General features: G+C 41.4%; 1 protein-coding gene across 3 annotated transcripts in view; it reads right to left on the reverse strand.

The window, feature by feature from the left end:
• The window catches only part of LOC116320247 (ras and Rab interactor 2), a 37,883-nt gene extending 20,931 nt beyond the window's left edge, over positions 1-16,952 (reverse strand). The window contains exons 1-2 of one of the 3 annotated variants that reach the window (XM_031739809.2): positions 16,746-16,950; positions 6,768-6,903 (exon numbers count right to left, since the gene is read on the reverse strand). In XM_031739809.2, the coding sequence (XP_031595669.1) occupies positions 6,768-6,836 (69 nt within the window). In that variant the 5' untranslated portion in view covers positions 6,837-6,903; positions 16,746-16,950. Of the gene's footprint in view, positions 1-6,767; positions 6,904-16,745 lie in introns of all 3 variants that reach the window. The other 2 variants (XM_031739811.2, XM_031739810.2) reach the window with 2 other exon arrangements.
• Between the last annotated feature and the right edge of the window lie 2,893 nt (positions 16,953-19,845).

Consider the following 19,845-nt stretch of genomic DNA (forward strand, 5'->3'; position numbering starts at 1 on the left):
GTGGCTTCAAAGATGGTAACAGTAACAGAATCCTCACCTCGCTTCAAAAATAAAACTTTGGCTCATCTGGATCAAATATGGTCTCTACTGGCTCCAAAAACTCGACAGTGGTAAATAAGTCGGCTGAAACTTCAAAATGTGAATACTTCCATCTTTTAGACACAGTCTATGAGGTCTGCTCAGATTTCCAGATGTTTATTTATGATCGATATCGATATTTCCCAGAGAAAAGCAGCCCAAACTGAATCTAAAAATAATCAAATAATCAGTAACGTATCATTTGCGTACGTTTAGGTTTGACCTTGTTTCACTGTACTTCACCCATAGTTCATGTACATCTTTCTCTCCAAGCTGTGACTCACTTCCACAGTAAGCTGGTAAAATCAGAGGAACCAGCAACAACAACTGTTGCAACTTCCTTTTATTTTAAAGCAAACGTGTGCCCCTCTCACCCCACACATCGTCTCTGAGTCGTCTGCATTCGGTTAAAATGCATAAAAACACATTCTGGCAAAATTAATTCCTGTATCAGAACAACTGCGTGCAATTTACTCCACAATGTACTGGAGCTGAAAACTGTTTGGCTGCATAAAAATGTAATTGATTTCATGTTGTCTTTTTTTCACTGCAATTTCCACATTCCCTCATTGCACATTTTAGAGAACTCCCAGGGGTTCAGAGCCTCCTCATCGTATCAGAGCAGATGTTGAAATCTGGATGCTTTTCACTGATTATCTGGGTCAAACAGTTCAAGCAGGGCTGCTTCTGAAAGCCTACAGTACTTATCTTCCTGTTATTCTATGTTAAAATGCAACATTTAGGGAAAATATGTCAACAGGATGTGTACCATCACAGAAACGGCACTTTTATAAAGATTTTATGAACTAGTGCGCTCATTATACATTTTAACCAGCAGGGGGCATCCTTCCCCTTCCTTCTCTTCACTAAACTGGGCTCCTGGCCAGACCACAGCCACCACAGGACCTTCAACCCCCCCCCCCTCACAGGACCAAGTGGAGCCAGCTCTGTAAAAGCCACAGACTCCCACAGCTTTGCATCAGGTCAAAACTCTGTTACACAACACGAGCCGATCCCCAGTGAAACTGCAGCGCCGAACAACTAATATGTCGAACCCAGAGAAGGAGTACTCAGCCGGAGCCTGGGTGAAGACAGAGGCTGACCAAAGCTGGAGAAACAACCAAAGATTTCATGCTTCAAAGCATCATTTTTCAATCAAGAAATGTAGAAGTAGAAGCTAGAAAATAGCAAAGTGGCAGTTTAAACAGCATGAACCTTTAATTAGCACTGGTAATCCCAGAAAGGAAAACATTTGCTCTCATGCCTCATCCTTCTAAAGAACTAACGAGCGATCTCCCATGCTGCTGACAAAGATTACACCACTTCACCGCATTGTTTACAGTGTTCCCGATGATAGATCCAGATGAAATTCAGGCCACTAAACCAACTCGGAGACAAAAACAAAGCCGGCAGCTCCCTCTGCCAGAGCGCCAGGGTCACATGGATGAGCGCCAAGTTGTTTCAGGTGTGTAGTGTTACCTGGCATCATCAGCTGCAGGAAAATATAATGTATTCCACGTCATGAGATGATCTGAGTTTCTATTAGCCAAAAGATGACTTGGGAGGGAGTAAAACACACCATATGTTTGTTGTTGGAAACAGTTTCCAGTTATAATGCGCAAAATGTTATAAGGCTAGGGGGCATCAGATAATAAAGTTGGAATTTGTCAGGCTGGTGTTGGACAGTAGCAGGTTAAAAGTTTCCCCTTCATCTTTGTAGTTAAAGTCAGAGTCAAGTCAACTTTAACAAGTCTTAGAGCATACGTGAATGTGGCATCAGTCTTCTTATCCTAATGTCAGCAAAAACCTTCTAGCCTTTAAAACGGTTTCCATGTTACAGAATCATACATGAACTTTTTTCTCTGCAGAGCCTCATATCCAGCGTTTATCCAGTGATGGAAAGAAGGAGAAACAGTAGTTATTACATATTGTTGAGACAAGCATTGAATTATATGAATGCAACAGTAGAAAGTGAGCCAGAAGAGCAGACATGGGAAATTCCTGAACGATAAAACGAAGGTCAGTGAGCACGAGTGCTGCTGAGTGACTGGATCTGGGCAGAGAGCCTCATGGAGCGCTAATGATGATACCCACACAGGCCTTATTTCACACTGATGACCTTTAGAGAAACATCACCGACATCCATAAAAAAGCACTCACTGACTTATACACAGCTTTATAACCAGGGTTTATTTCCATTCATTACAGTTTATTCTTAACAACACAGGTATGCAGAGCAAAGGCAGACTGAAGCAGCACTCAGTTATTTTGAGCGCTCAAACACAGCTCCTTCAGCAATGCACGTGTGTGTGTGTGTGTGTGTGTGTGTGTGTGTGTGTGTGTGCGTGCGTGTGCGTGTGTGTGCGTGTGCAGAGGTAATTGATTCACTGCATGAGCTGCTGTTAAAGCCATGGATGGAGTCAACGGGAAACTATGCGTTTGGTTTTGACACACAGACGCATACAGAGCGCTTTCACAGGGTTATTAAAGATGGAAAAAGCTGCAAAGGAAATTAAAAGTGTGACTTTGTTTCTGAGTTTCTGGTCTGGTCTAAAGATGTCTCTTTTACTCATTCCTCTGTGCAGGGCACTGAAATTATCATACAGACTAAATAAACTGAGTTGATGCAATCGGTTCAAGGCTAGTGGGCATCACATAATAAACTTGGAATTTGTCAGGCTGTCGGGATTTGTTACATCACTAACAAATCTTTGTTTTGTTTTTTTAAAAGCCCACATGTTACAAAGCCAGAAAATACTAACGCTTTAGACTTTCTTTTATGTGTGTACTGTAATTTATACACATACATATACTTTAAGTTGTTTGTATCTCAACTCTTTCCTCTTATAAAGATGACATCTGATGACCTCCTTTGTCCCCTATAGGCAAGAAATGACACCTCAGTATGTGTCAAGTTGTGGTTTGACATCCATGAGAATAGTTTCCAGGTTTTCCAAGGATAGCTGCATATGCAGAGACCATCCTCACTAACCTCTGGAGAAACTGCCCAGAACAGAAAAGAACCTCAAGTGTTTCTCCTAGTAGGCTTTCAAGGGGTGCAGAATTAAAGTATAAGTACCATAATGCCACAGAAATGTGACATGTGTGAAGAAAAAAAATAAAAATAAAATCTAATAATAAAAAGTTTGCATATATAAGGCAGCTTCAGAATCAAATCATAGTGGAGAGATGACCTTGGGCAACAAAAAAAGACTTTACATGAAAAAAAATCTACTTTTCATTAAAAAGAATGTATATAAAAATCTATTTTAGACGACTGACACACACACACACACACACACACACACACACACACACGTAATGCTGAGAGCCTGTTGTGGTGGTGCAGAGGAGTGCATCACTATATCATCAGCATAAAAATGAAAGTTTGCTGCAGTGAAATTTTGACCAACATTATAAAATGACTAACAGTGGTCTGAGAACACAACCCTGAGGTAGAAATGAATCCTTACACATTTGCTCATATTCCAGTCATACAGGCCTAGAAACTGCTCATTGACAACCACTGGTCAGCAGGGAAAAGTGTGATGCTAGAACAGTATTCCCCAACATTCTGGAGCCACGGCACATATTTCACATTTGAAAAATCACACGGCACACCACCAAACAAAAATGTCACAAAAAGCATATTGATCATTTTTCACCGTGCGTCAGGTACAGTGGAATTGGCTCGGTTTGTGCCCAGTATACCTTTTTTGCCTTCTTCTGACCACTACTCATGATTCATCTGGGTTGGAATTTTCTCCAGGACGCTGGACAGATTGACTATTATCTATTGCCATTACCACTGTGGTCTCAAAGCATGACTATTATGCAATTTCTTCCTCCTCTTCTTCTGTTTTACTAGCAGTTGGTAACCCATTTAATTAGAGCAGGTAGCTGTACTGCCCTCTAGTGAAAGAGAATGTAATTGTTCTGCCCGTTACTCGCCTATCGCTTAGAGTACTAATCACGGGGAAGCCAGATAATCTTCCACGGCACACCTGGTCATTTCTCACGGCACACCTATGTGTGATTGGGAAACACTGCGCTAGAAGATCCTGCGGTTTCCAGTAGTTGGAAGCCTGGAAGACGTCCACTTGTCTGCAAACGCTTGCCTAATGTTCTCCAAGCTGTTGTGAAACTGTGACATGGATCGGCTTCAAGTAAAACCTTGCCATAGCAGGACATTCAAAAAGGCACATCTTTTACTGTGAAGGTGAATGTTTTTCATTTCAGGTGTGTGCCACACTTTTTCAAGCTTTGCCACAGTTATCAGTTGTTATCAGTTAGCCCGGAAGCAATCATAAGCTGGTTTTTAATGCTGCACCATTTTTGCCACCAATTTCACCTAGCAACAGGCAGTAACTACTCATCACCAGTTGGGAAATACACGTTTTTCCTTAACAACCCATGGTTGCCAGGGAGAAGTCGCTTAATAGTCTCTAGGCCTGTGTGGCTGAGGCTTTAGATGAAGTTAAAGGTCAGTCTCAGAGTAGAATCAGGGTTTTATATCACAAGGTTAGGACAATCAGTCTAAGCCACCTCAAAGCTTAACACTGACCAAGGCTCACACACAAATAAAATGTTTAGGGCACTGAAAGATGAGGAAAGACAGAGGAAATCAGAAGCAGCGAGGAAACAGATTTACTGTCATGTGTTAACTCTCGAGAAATAGATCAGGTCTTTTCATAACACAAGACTACAACATTTGGCACTGCATGAAAAAGTTCTGCTAAATGGTATTTTCACGTCTGAGCGACACTTCGAGCAAAAATATGCAACTGATTGCTGAAGAGAAAGAAAACAGAAGAAATTAGGAGAAGATGAAGATGAAAGGGAGAGAGGGAGGAGTGGACAGAGAGGTTTTTATGACTCCTGTGAGTGTGTTTGTCAGGCTGCCAGGAAGAGCAGCTGGTTTTGTTCATTTCCAGAACTTCTTCAATGCATGGCAGAAAGTGAAGGGAAACTGTCAAACACACTGATCCACTTTGATATTTCATCAGTCAACAGTCCATATTTCCTGATTATACGAAGGAAAAGTGCTTAGTCAGAATTAATAATGGTGAGAATTTAAAGTTAAGGTAAAACCTCAGCAGGATAAAGAAATCCCAGTGTGCATAAATCCAAACAGACTCTGATGAGTGCTTTAAAAATACTAATAAAAAAAAAAAGGTCACGAAGACATTCATGAGTCTGTCTCAAATGTGGTAAGAAGAAAAAAGATTACTGAACAGTAGTATATGAAATTATTTGTGATTGTCAACAGACAAATGTGGCCAATCAAAACTTTTTAAAGATACTACATGCAAGGCCTACATCCTAAGCCTGGAATCTTTCTCAAATCAAACATGCAGATATTCAAGATCATCAGAAACCAGCACCATTGCTGCTGAGCAGCAGGGTGCCAGAAAAAACTGAGCTCCTGCTGGATGAAGACAGAGTAGGAGGAGAGAGGGAAGGTGTGTTTGGTGGCAGGCGAACTTTAAATGCAGAGAAAATGACAGGTAAAGGGAGAGACCTGGCTGATATATGGTTTGGACATGTGCAGAGTAGGGATAGTCAGGGGACGCTGGGCGAAGGATGCTGAAGATGGAGCTGCCAGGAAAAGAAAAAGACCACAGAGAAGGTCCCTGGATGTAGTGAAGGAGGACATGAAGGAGTTTGGTGTGACAGAGGAGGTTGCTGGGGTGAGGGTGAGATGGCAGCAGATACTCTGCTGTGGCAACTCAAGAGGAGGAGGAAGAAGAAAAAATGTGATAGCAGTTTAAAACACTCAGAAATATACCCAATTATCAACAGAATAATTATGTTAGTTATGCTGAGCGGTGTGCATGATAACCAGCTGAACAGTTTGTAGCTTAAAGCAAAAAATCTTGTTCACTTTCATGTTTGTATTCTAAACTCTACTGGGGCAGCTTTGCATAACTAAATGTTCAACATAAGCCTTCTTTATCTTCATCTCCCATCTGAAACAAGCTGTTTTAACTCCTCCTCTTTAAGACAACTTTCTTCTGATTGGCTGCGCCTTGAAAACAGAAGGTATGAACAGAAGGTGGACGGGCGGACTTTGTTTTCACAGCCAACATCTGTGACTATTTATCTGATGTGTTTATACACCTCTCTGCATTTAATCATTAGTTATTATTAATCTCTGGCTCTCTTCCACAGCATGTCTTTGTCCTGTCTTCCTCCCCTAAACCCAGAACCTGTCACAGCAGATCGCCTGGTTCTTCCTGTTAAAAGGGAGTTTTTCCTTCCCACTGTCGCCAAAGCGCTTGCTCATAGGGGGTCATATGATTGTTGGGTTTTGTCTGTTTTCTTTGTATTATTGTAGGGCGTTTACCTTTCGATATAAAGCACTTTGAGGCAACTGTTGTTGTGATTTGGTGATGTGTAAACAAAGTTGTATTGAAATGAATTGCATGTGTAAATATGTTTCAAATATGAAACAGACATTCATCGTTTCCTGTCCTGATCCGTCCAATCAACCAGTTATCTCGGTTTTCACATCATCCTTAATCTAAATCATCTCAGCTAGAGTTTGTTTGTTCAATTAATCCAAAAGGTTAAAAAAATAGTTTAAATAGTTTCATAAAATTCAACATCTGGCACACAAATGTGATGACTTTTACTTTTCTGCATGATCTTTGCTCTTCCATGTCTCCACAGAGCTGTCCAGTCCTTACCTTAAAGAAACTGCTGCTCCTGTCTGTGAGTCCGCAGGAAGGATTTCTGGGTTGTGAGCTGGAGGCCATGTTGTCTTCCTGTCAGCAGGACTCGGTCCTTCTTCCCTCTAGGTTAGCGTCTGCCGAGGCTGGAGCTCTGTGGGAGAAAAACATGCTTCACTTCAGACACTTGAGCTGTGGTGCACCCAGAGGAAATTCCAGTTTCGGCCACAGTCGGGGTTACAGTGATGCTCGTCTGCTGGGAATCTTTGATTGTCACTCTCCACCCCTCCCCCATCACTCTTTTTTATTTTGGGCTGAACTGCTGTCCTCTGATTACCTGTCTCCACCGTTTCCTCACTGTATCACATTTTCACTCTCTTCATTCCTTCATCCTGTTCTCATGTCCTCATCCCGTCATAATTAATTTTCCATCCCGGACAGCCTCAGTTCCAACACAGCTGCTTTCCTTCCCCACCCATCGAAAATGAATGTCTCCAAATATGAGAAAACGTAAATGTCTGGTGGTTTTTAACTTACATAAAGAGAAAACAGAAACAGGCCTGCACCTTCACATTTTGAAAATCTCTTTTAACCTTTTTTAACCTCAGACAGGAAGTCATTACCCTCACCTCATCACACATTGAGGGGAAGGAAATAAAAAACCAGAGGGGTGACAAATATGACACAGTCCACAGGTTCAGGTCAGGAAAGTGACGACCAGCTCATCCACACTTCATGGTGCCTCAACGAACCCACCCTGGGTTCAATGAAATATTATACAGAACATATCCTGGTGCAACAGTTTGAATAAAACTATGAGTCTTGATGTATTTGTCTGCAGTACTGCTCTGATTCAATTATATTTTTATCAGGTTTTTAAACAGTGATTTATTATATCATATTTACATTTTTATTTTTACTGACTTTTATTTCCTTTAAGTTATTAAAACATTTTATTACACGAGCCTTTAACTATCCATCTGTTCATTTTCTACCACTTATCCGGGGCCGAAGCTCAGACCTCCCTCTCCTCACCCACTTCCTCCAGTTGAGCCGGAGGAACACGGGCGTTCCCAGGCCAGCCGAGAGATACGATCTCTCCGGCGTGTCCCGAGTCTACCCCAGAGTCTTCTTCTTAGGACACGCTCAGAGCGCCGCACGCAGGACGCATTCCAATCAGATGCCTAACCCACCTCAACTGGCTCTTTTCATGCAACTTTGGAGAGGTGGTGGCCTTTGGGATATTTTTAATCATAAAAATGTTTCCTATCATAAATTTGGAAAACTACAAGTTTACAAAAACAGATCCTTTGTGTTTCAAGGACAATAGAAAGAAGCTTTGTTTTTTTTTATGTATTATTCCACCACAGATAACAAACCGGCAGCAGGACGATTTACTGCTGCAAAATATCCTAATGTTACACATCTACAACCCAGAATCATCATTGTTGTTATGCATTAATTTTTAAAATTTGGGTTTTTTGACAGATTTTTAAAAATTTATTTTTCTTGTTTTTTAATGACATTTGTCACATTTATTATGCACTGTACATTATGTTGGAACATGTTAAGAAAAGAGTTTTTAGATCAGTTTTCAATGAATTTATGACTCTGCTGTTCATCTACAATGATGGAGGCTATTCCCAGCATCTGTGCAGGATGTCGTGACACTTTAGGGAGGAGCAGTTCAGGTTAAAGCGCAGGTTACGCTGTAAGATTTGCAGCTACAGCGCATCTATACCGCAGATTTAACACAGAACTATAAACTCTATTGTTAGAATATTGTTACATAAAACTTCTTCTGTATAAAATATAATGGGGTCATAAATGAGGTCATCTTAGTCGCTGAAACTGTTTGGTTACTCGACGGTTTTCTTTGGCTGCTCTAACTCGGGAATTTCCAAACTACTGGGATAAATATACTAGTGCAATGGCTCAAGTCCAAGTGCTGTGTTCACATCTTAGTCCTGTGAATCAGCAGCACACATGGCGGCGCCTGTTTCATCACACTGTTTGGACAGGAGACATCTCATCCATCCTTTATATACAGTCTATAGTGGAAATCAGATTTGTTTGCTAAGATGACACAAAAGTTAACAAGGTGATACAACAACAGCTTAATCCATGTAGCCATAAATTTAAAAATGTTACAGCAGAAAGAAAAGCATTCATCAGTTAGTTACATACAGGAAATCGCTCTGCAGTGATTATTTCTGAATCTGGCTTCTGAAGAGACGCCCTTCAGATGTTCTCCGTCTTATTTCAGTGATGATGTTTGAATGCTTCAGTCAGACATGCAAAGATGACCCTGAACCATCTCTTAGTTATGCTGCAACAGGGTTTGGCTGCTGGGGGTTTATTACAGCTCTGACAAAACAAGAATAAAATGATTCTAATAACTGAAAGTTAATACTGACTGAGCAATACTTGATAGTTACAGGCTGAATAATCCACAGTGAAGTCAAACAAATGCTGGTTAAGCTTTAATATAAACAGTGCAGAGACTGCACCCATTTCCTGATGTTCTCTAAACAGAACCGATCGTCTGCCTCAGACATCATGGTTTCATTTTCACAAACAGAAGAAAGTCAGGAGAAACACGCATGACATGAACTTTACTTTCTTTGTCTTCTTCTGCTGTCGATTTGGTAAAAGATGTGATAATAGCAGACGTGTTTCCACAACACAAACCTCTGAGCACCTGATGGATCACAGAGCATGCTGGGTAATGTGGGAAAACAAGATGAGCACCTCTTCACAGCTCCATCAAAAATCCCCTTTTTTTGTGAGAGCTTCCAACCTAAGAAAGAAATTATAAGACAGAGACCTGGCACTGAAAGTATGATCCAGATGATTAAAAAAAGCTTTTTGAAAACTTCCTTCTGGGTGGACAATTCAGGAAATTTCTCGAGCAGTATAGCAAATAAAATTATCATCCTCAGATGATCCTCGTTCAAAGACTAACCAGAAGTGAGCCCATAAAATCACCAGAGCTGGATGAGGTGGATGTTCTTTCCCCAAACTTCTACAAAACCACAAACCCACAGCTGTAGTTGCCGTAATGTCACAGATTTGTTTCTAAAGTCTCCTTTTGGAGCACTAAGATGAACGTTTTCACTGTTACCATCTTGGTTTCAATTATAGGGCATTAGCCAATGAGCATACCATGAATAATCCTCTATTTTGAAGCACAACATGACCAAGATCTACAAAATGGACCGAAATGAGTGACTGAGCCCATTAATGCAGCAGTAAAGTGTTTACAGATGTCAGGGGTTGGAATGCTGTTTTCCCAGGACCGGAAATGTTTTTCAACCACAGCTTTCGCCATCCGATGCCCTTCAGCCAGAATGCAAGTTTATTTCAAATCATTTCACTTTATTTTTTCTGTCCTGGAAGATACGTCCATGTTTTATACCGTCTACTGGCCATTAAAAAGAATTCATGCTAAAGGCACTTAACCAAAAAAATTCACCCAAACTTTAGTTTGTTACAGTTTTCTGGCTCACCTGCACACTGTATTTCAGCTCTGTGGTGTTAAATTTTCCATCTGATTGCAGTCAGGAATGAAGCTCTGTACCACACTGATAACAGGATCATACACGCAATGCAAACTACAAAACATATTCAGCACTACTATCATAACACAACAACAGTGCAAAGGGTTAAAATTCGAGTGAAATGGAAGTCATTAAAGTAATAAAATTCTATTTATATGGCCCTTTTCAAGATAAATATCAAACAATGGTCCACAGGAAAACAGCTAAAACATCAACGTAAAAAGTTACTCAAAAGCAAAGAGTCCACAGGTCTCAGGCTCGGTGGGAGAGAGTTCAACAGTCGGAGGTCATTGTTGCAAAAGCTCAATCTCCTTTAGGTCTCAGCCAGCAGGTCCTGGTCACATGACCTCAGGGACCTGCTGGGGATGTATGGGTGTAAAAGGTCACTGATATTTGCTTCTACTTGTCCATGCAGAGCTCTAAAAGTCTTAGTGGAGTCTGAAGTTAATGTGAAGCCAATGCAGCAGAATGAGCAGCAGTGCTCATGTGAGGCCTCGCAGCAGCGCTCGGAACAACCTGCAGATGTTCCAAGGAAGTTTACCTAAGTAAACCACTAATTAAAAGAATCCAGATGTGATGAAATAAAGTATGAATAACAATTTCCAGTTCACAGTGTGACACAATAGAACTCAACTTTTAATGCTTCTTATGTGTTAACAGTGGAAGCGAACCACAGACTTCATATGATCTTATTGGACTAATATTAAAGTTGCTGTGCTGTACAGCTCATCAAAGGAGTTTGTGCTTCAGATCTAATGAGTGAATTTCTTGGGTTTTGTATGTCAATTAGCCCTAATTAGCCAATATGCGTGTCCCCGCTTGCACTCCCGTTGTTAAGAGATGCAGCTTGCTAACCAAGCTTGACAGCATTAGCTAACAACATCTGGCTTCAAAAACAATAACAGCATTTAAAATACTAATGTTAAAGCTTCAGAGTGCATACATACAAAAGCAAACAGTTACTATCATCTGTTTGATTCACTCCAAAACTAACCCCTCCAACCATTTTCAACCTGTTTACAGACTACAGCTAGTACATTAAAGGCCACAACTTTTCACAAACTGCGTTGTATTTTCTCACTTCTATTTACAGCCGGTCTGTAAATGTCTTTCCAGTCGGTTTTCATTCAAACTGTCAAAGACAGCATGAAGTGTGACTTTACTCAATCTCTCAACAGACAAACAAAAAGGCAAACAGGGTCCGTGATGCTGTCAGAGCAGCAGAGCATGGCGAGGGGGGGCCTGCAGGCAGCTGCAGATAAGAATTCCCACACGTGGGTCATGTTATTGCTCTGAGGCAAACCAGATGATGGTGTGGGTGTATGCAGGAAACAGCCATTTGGAGGTGGACTGAGAGGGCATTTGATTTGAAACGTACATTTAATCAAAACAGGGCAAAGGAGTTGTTTAAAAATGATCGACTACAGTAGAGAAAGATCATTAAGTGAGCTCTTTATGGCTGCAGAGCAGAGCAGTGGTTGTTGGTGAGTTCAGCTGAACCCACTGGCCCAGGGAGGACCTGAAGAATCTGATCACTCACAGATTTTTAAAGGGAGGACAGAAGGGTTGGATTACTCTCATTTTTTCCATGAACTGTTTATGAATCTCTTGTCAGTCAAACACCAAGCGGACCAACAGTCTGACCTCTAATCACAACTTTAAGCGACTCCTGAAAATGCTCAAAGTGCCAATCAGACAAATCCAGCTTCACATATAATCAGAGTGCCACAGGATTAAATCATGGTTAGAAACCGTGTCAGGCACCAGCAACGCCCAGCCAAAACTTTCCAAACGAAAGGTCAGCCGAGAAAAGCCTGGATAGCTTTCCCTGTGCTGCTCCCCTTTAAATTAGTAACAGAAACACTGGATGGAGCTGAGCTGTGAGCTCCTCGGTGCAAACGCTCGGATGCTTTCTGGCCTTTACCAGACTAGAAAGGAAGATAAAGGGGTGGAAGATGGAGCAGATAGTTTGGGAATTTCCAAATGAGATAAGGAAGAGAAGGGTAAACAAACACTAGAAACTCACGTCAACCCAAACCAGCGCTTAAGATGTGGCCTCAAAGAGAAAGTGCATCTAGAAGCTGGCTAGAATTGGCTAAACATGAAGTGTAAAAACTGAAAAATAGCTGGCCAGCTGTGCCAAATCTGCCTCCCAGCACCTCCAAAGTGCTTTAGTTATGAGTAGTTCAACATAAATATAAATCCGATTTATGTTGAATTTACACAAGATTCCCACTCTAGAAAAATACCCCAATAATTTTATTGTAGCTCAGCCAAAATGTTAGATATTCATGACATAAAAAAAAAAAAAAAAAAAAAAAAAATCAGAAAGAATGCACTGGGAGAGAACGAGAAACCTTAATTTAAGTTAAAGACATTTTATTTTCCTTCTGTGTCTGTATAAATGTAAGACCCTTCTCTCAGAATCAGCATCTGGAGCTGTTTCTCAGCAGAAGACGACCTCATCTCCCTAAAACACAAAGACTCACGATACAGTAATAGTAGCAGTGCATTTAACATTGTGACTGTAACGATTTTTGAATGAGCACTTTGCAGTTTTCCAGGCTTACTTATTATAGATTAAAACACACAAATGGCAGCAGGCAGCCGAAGAACACCATCCTCACAGTCAAGCACGGAGAGGAAACGTCATGCTTTGGGCTGTTTTTCTGCTAAGGGTACAGGATGACTTTGCCGGATTGAGGAGCCAATGGGTCACGCTATGTATGTCAAATCTTGGACAAGAAGCTCCTTTCCTCACGCAGACGATGGGCCTACATACTACCAAAGCAGCAACAGAGTGGCTAAAGAAGAAGGTCACAAAGTGGCCTAGCCGGCCTCCAGACCTCAAGCTTCAAGGTGCCAAGTGGCAAATAAGAAACCTGAATGATTCAGAGAGTTTGTGGTGAGTCGGGGCCCAAATCTCTCCTGAGAAGTCTGCAAACCTGACCAAGTGACATCTTACTGCTTTAAGGGTTTCTCCATCAAGTACTAAGTCACGTTTTTCATGTGATTAAATACTTATTATACTCAATAACATGCAAATCAAATCAAACTTTTATGTGGAGTGATTCTTTCTCTCCATTAAAATAAAATTATTTCTTTGTAAGTGAGCAAACTTACAAATTCAGCAAATACTGGAATTATTTCCCCCACTGTAGGTACTAACACGCTGCAATGATTCATTACGATGAATGCAATCAATGTTGTTTCCTTGAAGGATAATTCTGGTGTATTCTCTATTATCAGTGGCTGTAATATTATGTATGGTAACCAACCGAGTCATGGAAATGTTTAAACACTTGAATTCCCTCAAGACAAATGAAACAAATGAGTTTCGTTGATAAATTCTGGCATTTAAATGTTCAACCAGAGACTTTTTCTTTACTCGAAATCTTTGTGAAATAACACAGACAATCAGCGCAAAGCCAAAATGGGAAAACCAGAACCCAGCCCGTTTCTGCAGGATCACAGCAGACATCAGTGAGGCTGCAATCAAAGCATTCAGTGTTAACATCCCCCACCGGACGCTTTACTCTCACACCAACTCGAGTGGCCGTTTCCCCGTCCAGCCAGCCTGACGTCACTTTCCATAAACCTGTTTGGAGTTTTCAGTTCTGCCTTGAAGCTGCAGGCAGATGTGATTTAAACAAAAACTCTGTTCTTCTAAAGCCGATGCAGACAAAAACAACATCCGCTTCACAACCCAAATCTGACAATCTGGCGAGTTATTTTTCATTTAAAACCTTTTTGCTGAGTCATTTCCGCCGTGCAGCATGCAGAAAGGGTGCCAAGTGCCAAAAATGCAGCAAAACTAATCTCCTTAACAGATTCCGAATAAGCTTAGATTAGGAAATTGGGAGCTTATTAGGCCTCTTCTAATAAACATCAGCTAACTGTTTAGGAAAGAAAGAGTCGGATATGCATTTAGGTGCAGACATCTTTTTGGATACAATCACTTCCTGCAGTTGTGAAAGCGAGCTGGGACATGTTGCCACCAGATACAGAAATTCCTTCCTTTCAGGAAAAAAATAACACAAAATCCAAGTGAGGGACTGTGTGAAAATTATTAGAGGGAAAAAAAAGGATCAAAGCTGAGGAAGGATTAAGTAAGGTTTTCATAAAGGGAGTGAGGTAACTCATTTGGTAGAGCAAGGAAAGGTAGCTATCTTTCCATTACTGTTACACTGTTAGTGTATAAAGATGCACCGTCTGACATGTATTTACATTTTTCTCGTTAGTCTAGTATGACTAGTTTGTTTTGCATGTACAGATAAAGAAGAACTTGTCTATGCATACAACTATAGCCAACCTATCATCTGTACTTATGGTGGTTTATGTGTTATACATTTTTTATATATAACACATCTAAATGTTTTATAGATATGAATAAAACATATATACACATTTGTGTGTCTGTCACATTCAAAAAGTGTGAAGTGAAAAGGGAAGTGAAGAGGACGCCTCTCACTAACATTATTAAAATTATTTTTATTCCCTTTTTTTAGTTGTGTCACATTTAGCAGAAGAGTAGCTGAGAATCTTCCTGAAAAGGTTAAATATCATCAACATGACTGCTGACAGACTCGCTGCTATAAACCTGCACAAATCATCCCGTCACAGGCCTCTGGGCAGGAATATTTGCTGGGCTCTTGACAGCTTTGTTCTTCCTTCTATCATTGGACATACGTACCTCACTGAAAAAAAAAACTTCAGCCTTGAAAATTAAGCCTTTTTTTTTGATAAGGATAAAATCTTTGAATGAAATTGTCTGCACACAGAACTTTTGTGTCAATCCCTTCTCTCTCCTTCTCTTGTCTTTTCCTCCTCCATGACTAAATATATCATTCTTTATGACATATTTATACTTCAAAACGTAAAAGAATTGGTTTAATGGGATCTCCTGCCAATTGTATGCAGACGATACACAGCTGTACTTTTCTGTTAAGCCCAACATCTTCAACAGCCCGTCATGGCTCCGTGAATGATTTTCTGCCATTCTTTGTTGGACGCATCAAAGTTTGGTTGAGGTTTTTATGTTTGGCACGGACACTTTTCCCTAGGAGGTCAGTACAGCAGCTCTTGCCAGCACCATCAAATCATCTACTCAGAACCTCTGTATCATCTTTGACCAACATCCGAATTTTGAATCTTACATCTCTCAGCTCACCCTTGTTTCCCTCATTTCAGAGATACTGCAAATAATCAAACCTTTCAATCAGTTCCTTTCCTATTTAATCATCTGGAACTTTTCTCTGGCCTTGATTATTGTAATTCTCTCTTCACGTGTATCTCTCAGTCCTCCATAGCCCGTCTCCCATTAGTGCAGAGAGCAGCAGCACGGCTGATAAGAAAACTAGCCACATATCACACTTATTCATGCATCTCTTCACTGGCACCCACTGAAATTCAGAATAATCTTTAAATTCCTGTTATTAACATATTAAGCTCTTGGACAACCTCCTGCTTATATAGCAGAAGGTTTAAGACCTAATTGCTGCAACCAGCCTCTTCGATCAGCCAATCATGGTCTTCTAACTGTCCCACGCTCTGATTTTAAAACCAGAGGTGATCACATTGAGTTTGTAGTGTAGCACCCAAACCTTGGGACAACCTTCCTCGGCCTATCACGTCTGTTAATTGTTTTAAACGACATTTCCATTTTATTTTGGGCCATAGTTTACACCCGTTTATGTGTATCAAAGTGTGTGTGTTGCAATGAAAGTTTGACCCAATGGTTGATTACTTATCTTTAATGTGAGCTTTTTATTCACGCTGTGAAGCTCCTTCTAGCTCTCTGTTTTCAAAAGTGCCATAGAAATAAAGTTATTCTTATTATCAAAATTTTCTGCTTACCACAACACCCATTAAATAATCTGGCCTTGGTCAGAAGGCTTTTTTTAAATTACAAATTGAGACGTTTAAACCCTGCTAGCCTGGCACTGGAGAAAGACTGGAAAGGTCCAAAAAGTAAAACACCTGAGGGGATCTTGTTTTTTTATGACAAAGAGGAGAGTGACGGTTTCTACAGTCCCCAAAGTAAAACTTTTAAGCCTGGGTTTCATCATAAGGAGATCATATTTGAAAGTAAAATCCAAAGCTTTGAAGTCGCAGTTTGATTTACAGCCATGAACATGTGTTTACTTTTACCAGCAGCTTTATGCTTTCAGTTCATGATGGAAGAGCAGCTCAGCCTCATGTGAACTTTACAAAATGCTTCTGCTGTGATAAAATCAGTTTATTTTAGCGATGAATGCAGAAGGAAGCGAAAATGCGCCCCGTGTAAACAAAGTGCGCAGAATAAACAGACTTTAGCGCATGTGTCGCTGTTCCTCTGCAAACCCTCTCCATCAGGAAAACTCCCGTCACTGTATCTGCAAACATTTTAACATGTCCTGCGTTTCCTGAAAGTTTTAGAACTACTGCGTCCACTAACCTTACTGTGGTTGCTCTAAGTCGGTGTGTTACTGCTGCTTTTGTCCATAATAAAAACCCTCGGAAGTCCTCCGGGATGTTTCGGTTTGTTCGGTGGCACCGAGGAGCTTCTGGTCCCCCCCAGTGTCTGTCGGTTACATCCTTTGACGGAGACTCCGGGGTTAGACAGCTGAGGTGTTGGAGACACAGGGGGAGGAACAGGAGGGAGAGGAGGAGGGCGGTAATACGATGCTTCCTTCTGATTGGCTGAGACATGATTTTACCTTGACTTTCCCTTAAACGGTGAGGGATTCATTACGTCACATCTCGCACTATCTCGTGCATACTTCTTTAAGTTTTTTTTTTTATTTAACAGTCTGCGAGCTGCTGAAGTAAAAGTGAGGATTCAAACAGCTGAACAGACACACGAAATGATTTCTGAGATGTGATGGCCTGAACTGTTTTTGTTTTCCCCCCTGCAGCACTGGTTTGGATCATCGTCATCTTCGGATCATCTGCCTCTGTCTCCTCTGTCCCTGTCGCCGCACCAACCCTCTGCATGTGCTGCTCCACTTCTTGTCCAGTATGTCCACTGTCCCTCCTCTGCACATGTCCAAATCATCTCAGCTTTGCCTCTCTTTGTCTCCTAACCCCACAGCTGGACGTGTCCCTCTGATGTACTTCTAATTCTCTCCATCCTGGCCACTCCCAGTGAAACCTGAACATCTTCAGCTAGGCCTCTTGTTTTTTCATCAGTGCCACAGTTTTCAAATCATACATCACAGCAGGCCCACCACCATCTTGTAAGCTTCCGCTTTCATCTCCACCCACTCCACTCTGCCTGCACTCTTCTTCACCTCTCTTGTGCCGTGTCCCTTGCTTTGGCTGGCCTTTAAACTCATCCTCTTCAATGCTCCATGCATCTTCACTGTCTCCCTCTCATTCACACACATGAATTCTGTCTTGCTTCTACTGACTTTCATTCCTCTTCTCTGCAGAGCATACCTCCACCTCTCCAGGGTCTCTTTCACCTGCTCCCTACTCTCTCTACAGATCACATCTGTGAACATCAGAGTCCACAGAGACTCCTGCCTGACCTCATCATTGCAAACAAGAATGGGCGATCCCTGATGCAGTCCCACCCTCACCTTGAACCCATCTGTCACTCCACTGCACTGTCACCTCACTGCTGTCTTGCTGCCCTCATGTCCGGCATCACTCTCATATACTTCTTTGCCACTCCTGACTTCCTCATGCAGTATCACACTTCCTGCCTCAGCATCCTATCATCTACTTTCTCTACATCCACAAAGACACAGCGAGGCTCCTTCTCATCTGCTCTGTATTTCTCCATCAACACTCTCAAAGCAAACGTCACGTCTGTAGGAATGTTTCCCAGCATGAAGCCTAGATTCAGTAACTCCCATATCATTCCACTCTCTGAGTCGCACTGGATAATAAAGCTAATCAGATAAATATTAAACACATTCATGTTGGTGACTTTCTCAGGAACATCTGTTTAATTCAAGGTGGAGTGGACTGGTTTGCAGTACATCTAATCAACCACTAGGGGGCGGCACACTGTTTGACCACAGTGATTGCAGGTTAAATTTAGTAATAAGTGTTGTACTGGGTATTTGAGACAAAGGAACACTGAAAACTGAAAGTCAGGACGTTTTGACTCCGGGTAAACATTTATTGAGTAAATTTATAAAGTGAATGGCTCTGTGCATCTGAGGAGAGACTGCACAGCTGCTGATCACAACCATGAGTGTGTGTTTGGTTTTTCCCTTTTATGAACTGAAAAACGAAACGCCTGTGGCTCAGGATGTAGAGTGGGTCGGTGGATTGATTCCCGTCTCCTCCAGTCTGTGTGTTGAAGTAACTCTGAGGAAGCTGCTGCACTGAATCGCCCCTGACGCTGTGTGAGTGTGTGTGAATGTTCAAAGTGCTTACTCATAGAAAAAAACACTTGTGCAATTTGTTAAATGAGGCTTGAAGTAAAAATCATTTTGAGTTCTCAGTTAGAAGAAAAGTGCTATACAAGTACCAATCCATTTACCATCAAACTCATGTAACTCATGGCCATTTATCATGAAAAAAGACAAACTCCTGTCTGAAGCAGGCATCAGTGAGTAATACGTGAGAATTTTTCCAAGTAAGTCTTTCTTCAGGGAAGGAAACTGAGTCTGTACCTTCTCAGTCTCTTCTAAAAGCCAGCCACCATCTACAGTCGTGGTAAAAATACATCCTCTTTCATATCAGGACATATACATACATTCAAAATGTCACATTACATCATGTCCTTATTTATTTACCAAAAGCTAAACCAAATGCAGGAACAGTGTGTAAAAAACCAAACCCGCCCCATGAGCACGTAGCTTGAAGCACCTTTAGCAACAATAATTTGCAGTAATTGTTTTCTTTATGGGTTTTCAGTCTCTCACATTGTTGTGGAAGAATTTTTGCACACTCTTCTTTACAGCGTGGCTTCATTTCGTTTGCATTCATTTATCCACGGCTCTCTTGAGGTCCTGCCGCAGCATTTCAGTCGGGTTGATGTCTGGACTTTGATTGGCCCGTTGCAACACTTTGATTCTTTTGCAGCACGTCTGTTGGAGATTTGCTGCTGTGCCTGGGATCACTGTCCTCTTTCAAGTAACAATCTGGGCTGAGCTTTAGCCGTCGATCAGACTCTAGAATACTTTGGCATACAGAAGAGTTCACGGTCAACAACAGGTCGTGTGGCTGCAAAACAAACCTGAGACACCCCCCCTCCACCACCATGTTGACCGTTGGTACGAGGTGTATGTGCTAATATGCTGTGTTTGGAGTTCTCCAGATGTGATGCTTTGCATTACAGCCATGACATGGCTATAGATGGTATAGAAGCCTTGTGGTTTGTTCAGACGCAGCATTGCAAACCAAAGCCGTGCTGCCATCTTCTTTTTAGAGAGGTTTTTTTTCCTGCAACGCTTACAAACAGCTGATACTTGTTCTGTCTTTTTCTGATTACTTTAATATTTAACATGCTAACCGAGGCCTGTAGAGCCTGAGATGTAGCACTTGGATTTTTGCAGTTCCTTTGAGCATTGCACAGCCTGACTTTGGGATGAATTTCT

The sequence above is a fragment of the Oreochromis aureus genome, linkage group 6 (genome assembly GCF_013358895.1).
Source record: "Oreochromis aureus strain Israel breed Guangdong linkage group 6, ZZ_aureus, whole genome shotgun sequence".
Lineage (NCBI taxonomy): Eukaryota > Metazoa > Chordata > Actinopteri > Cichliformes > Cichlidae > Oreochromis > Oreochromis aureus.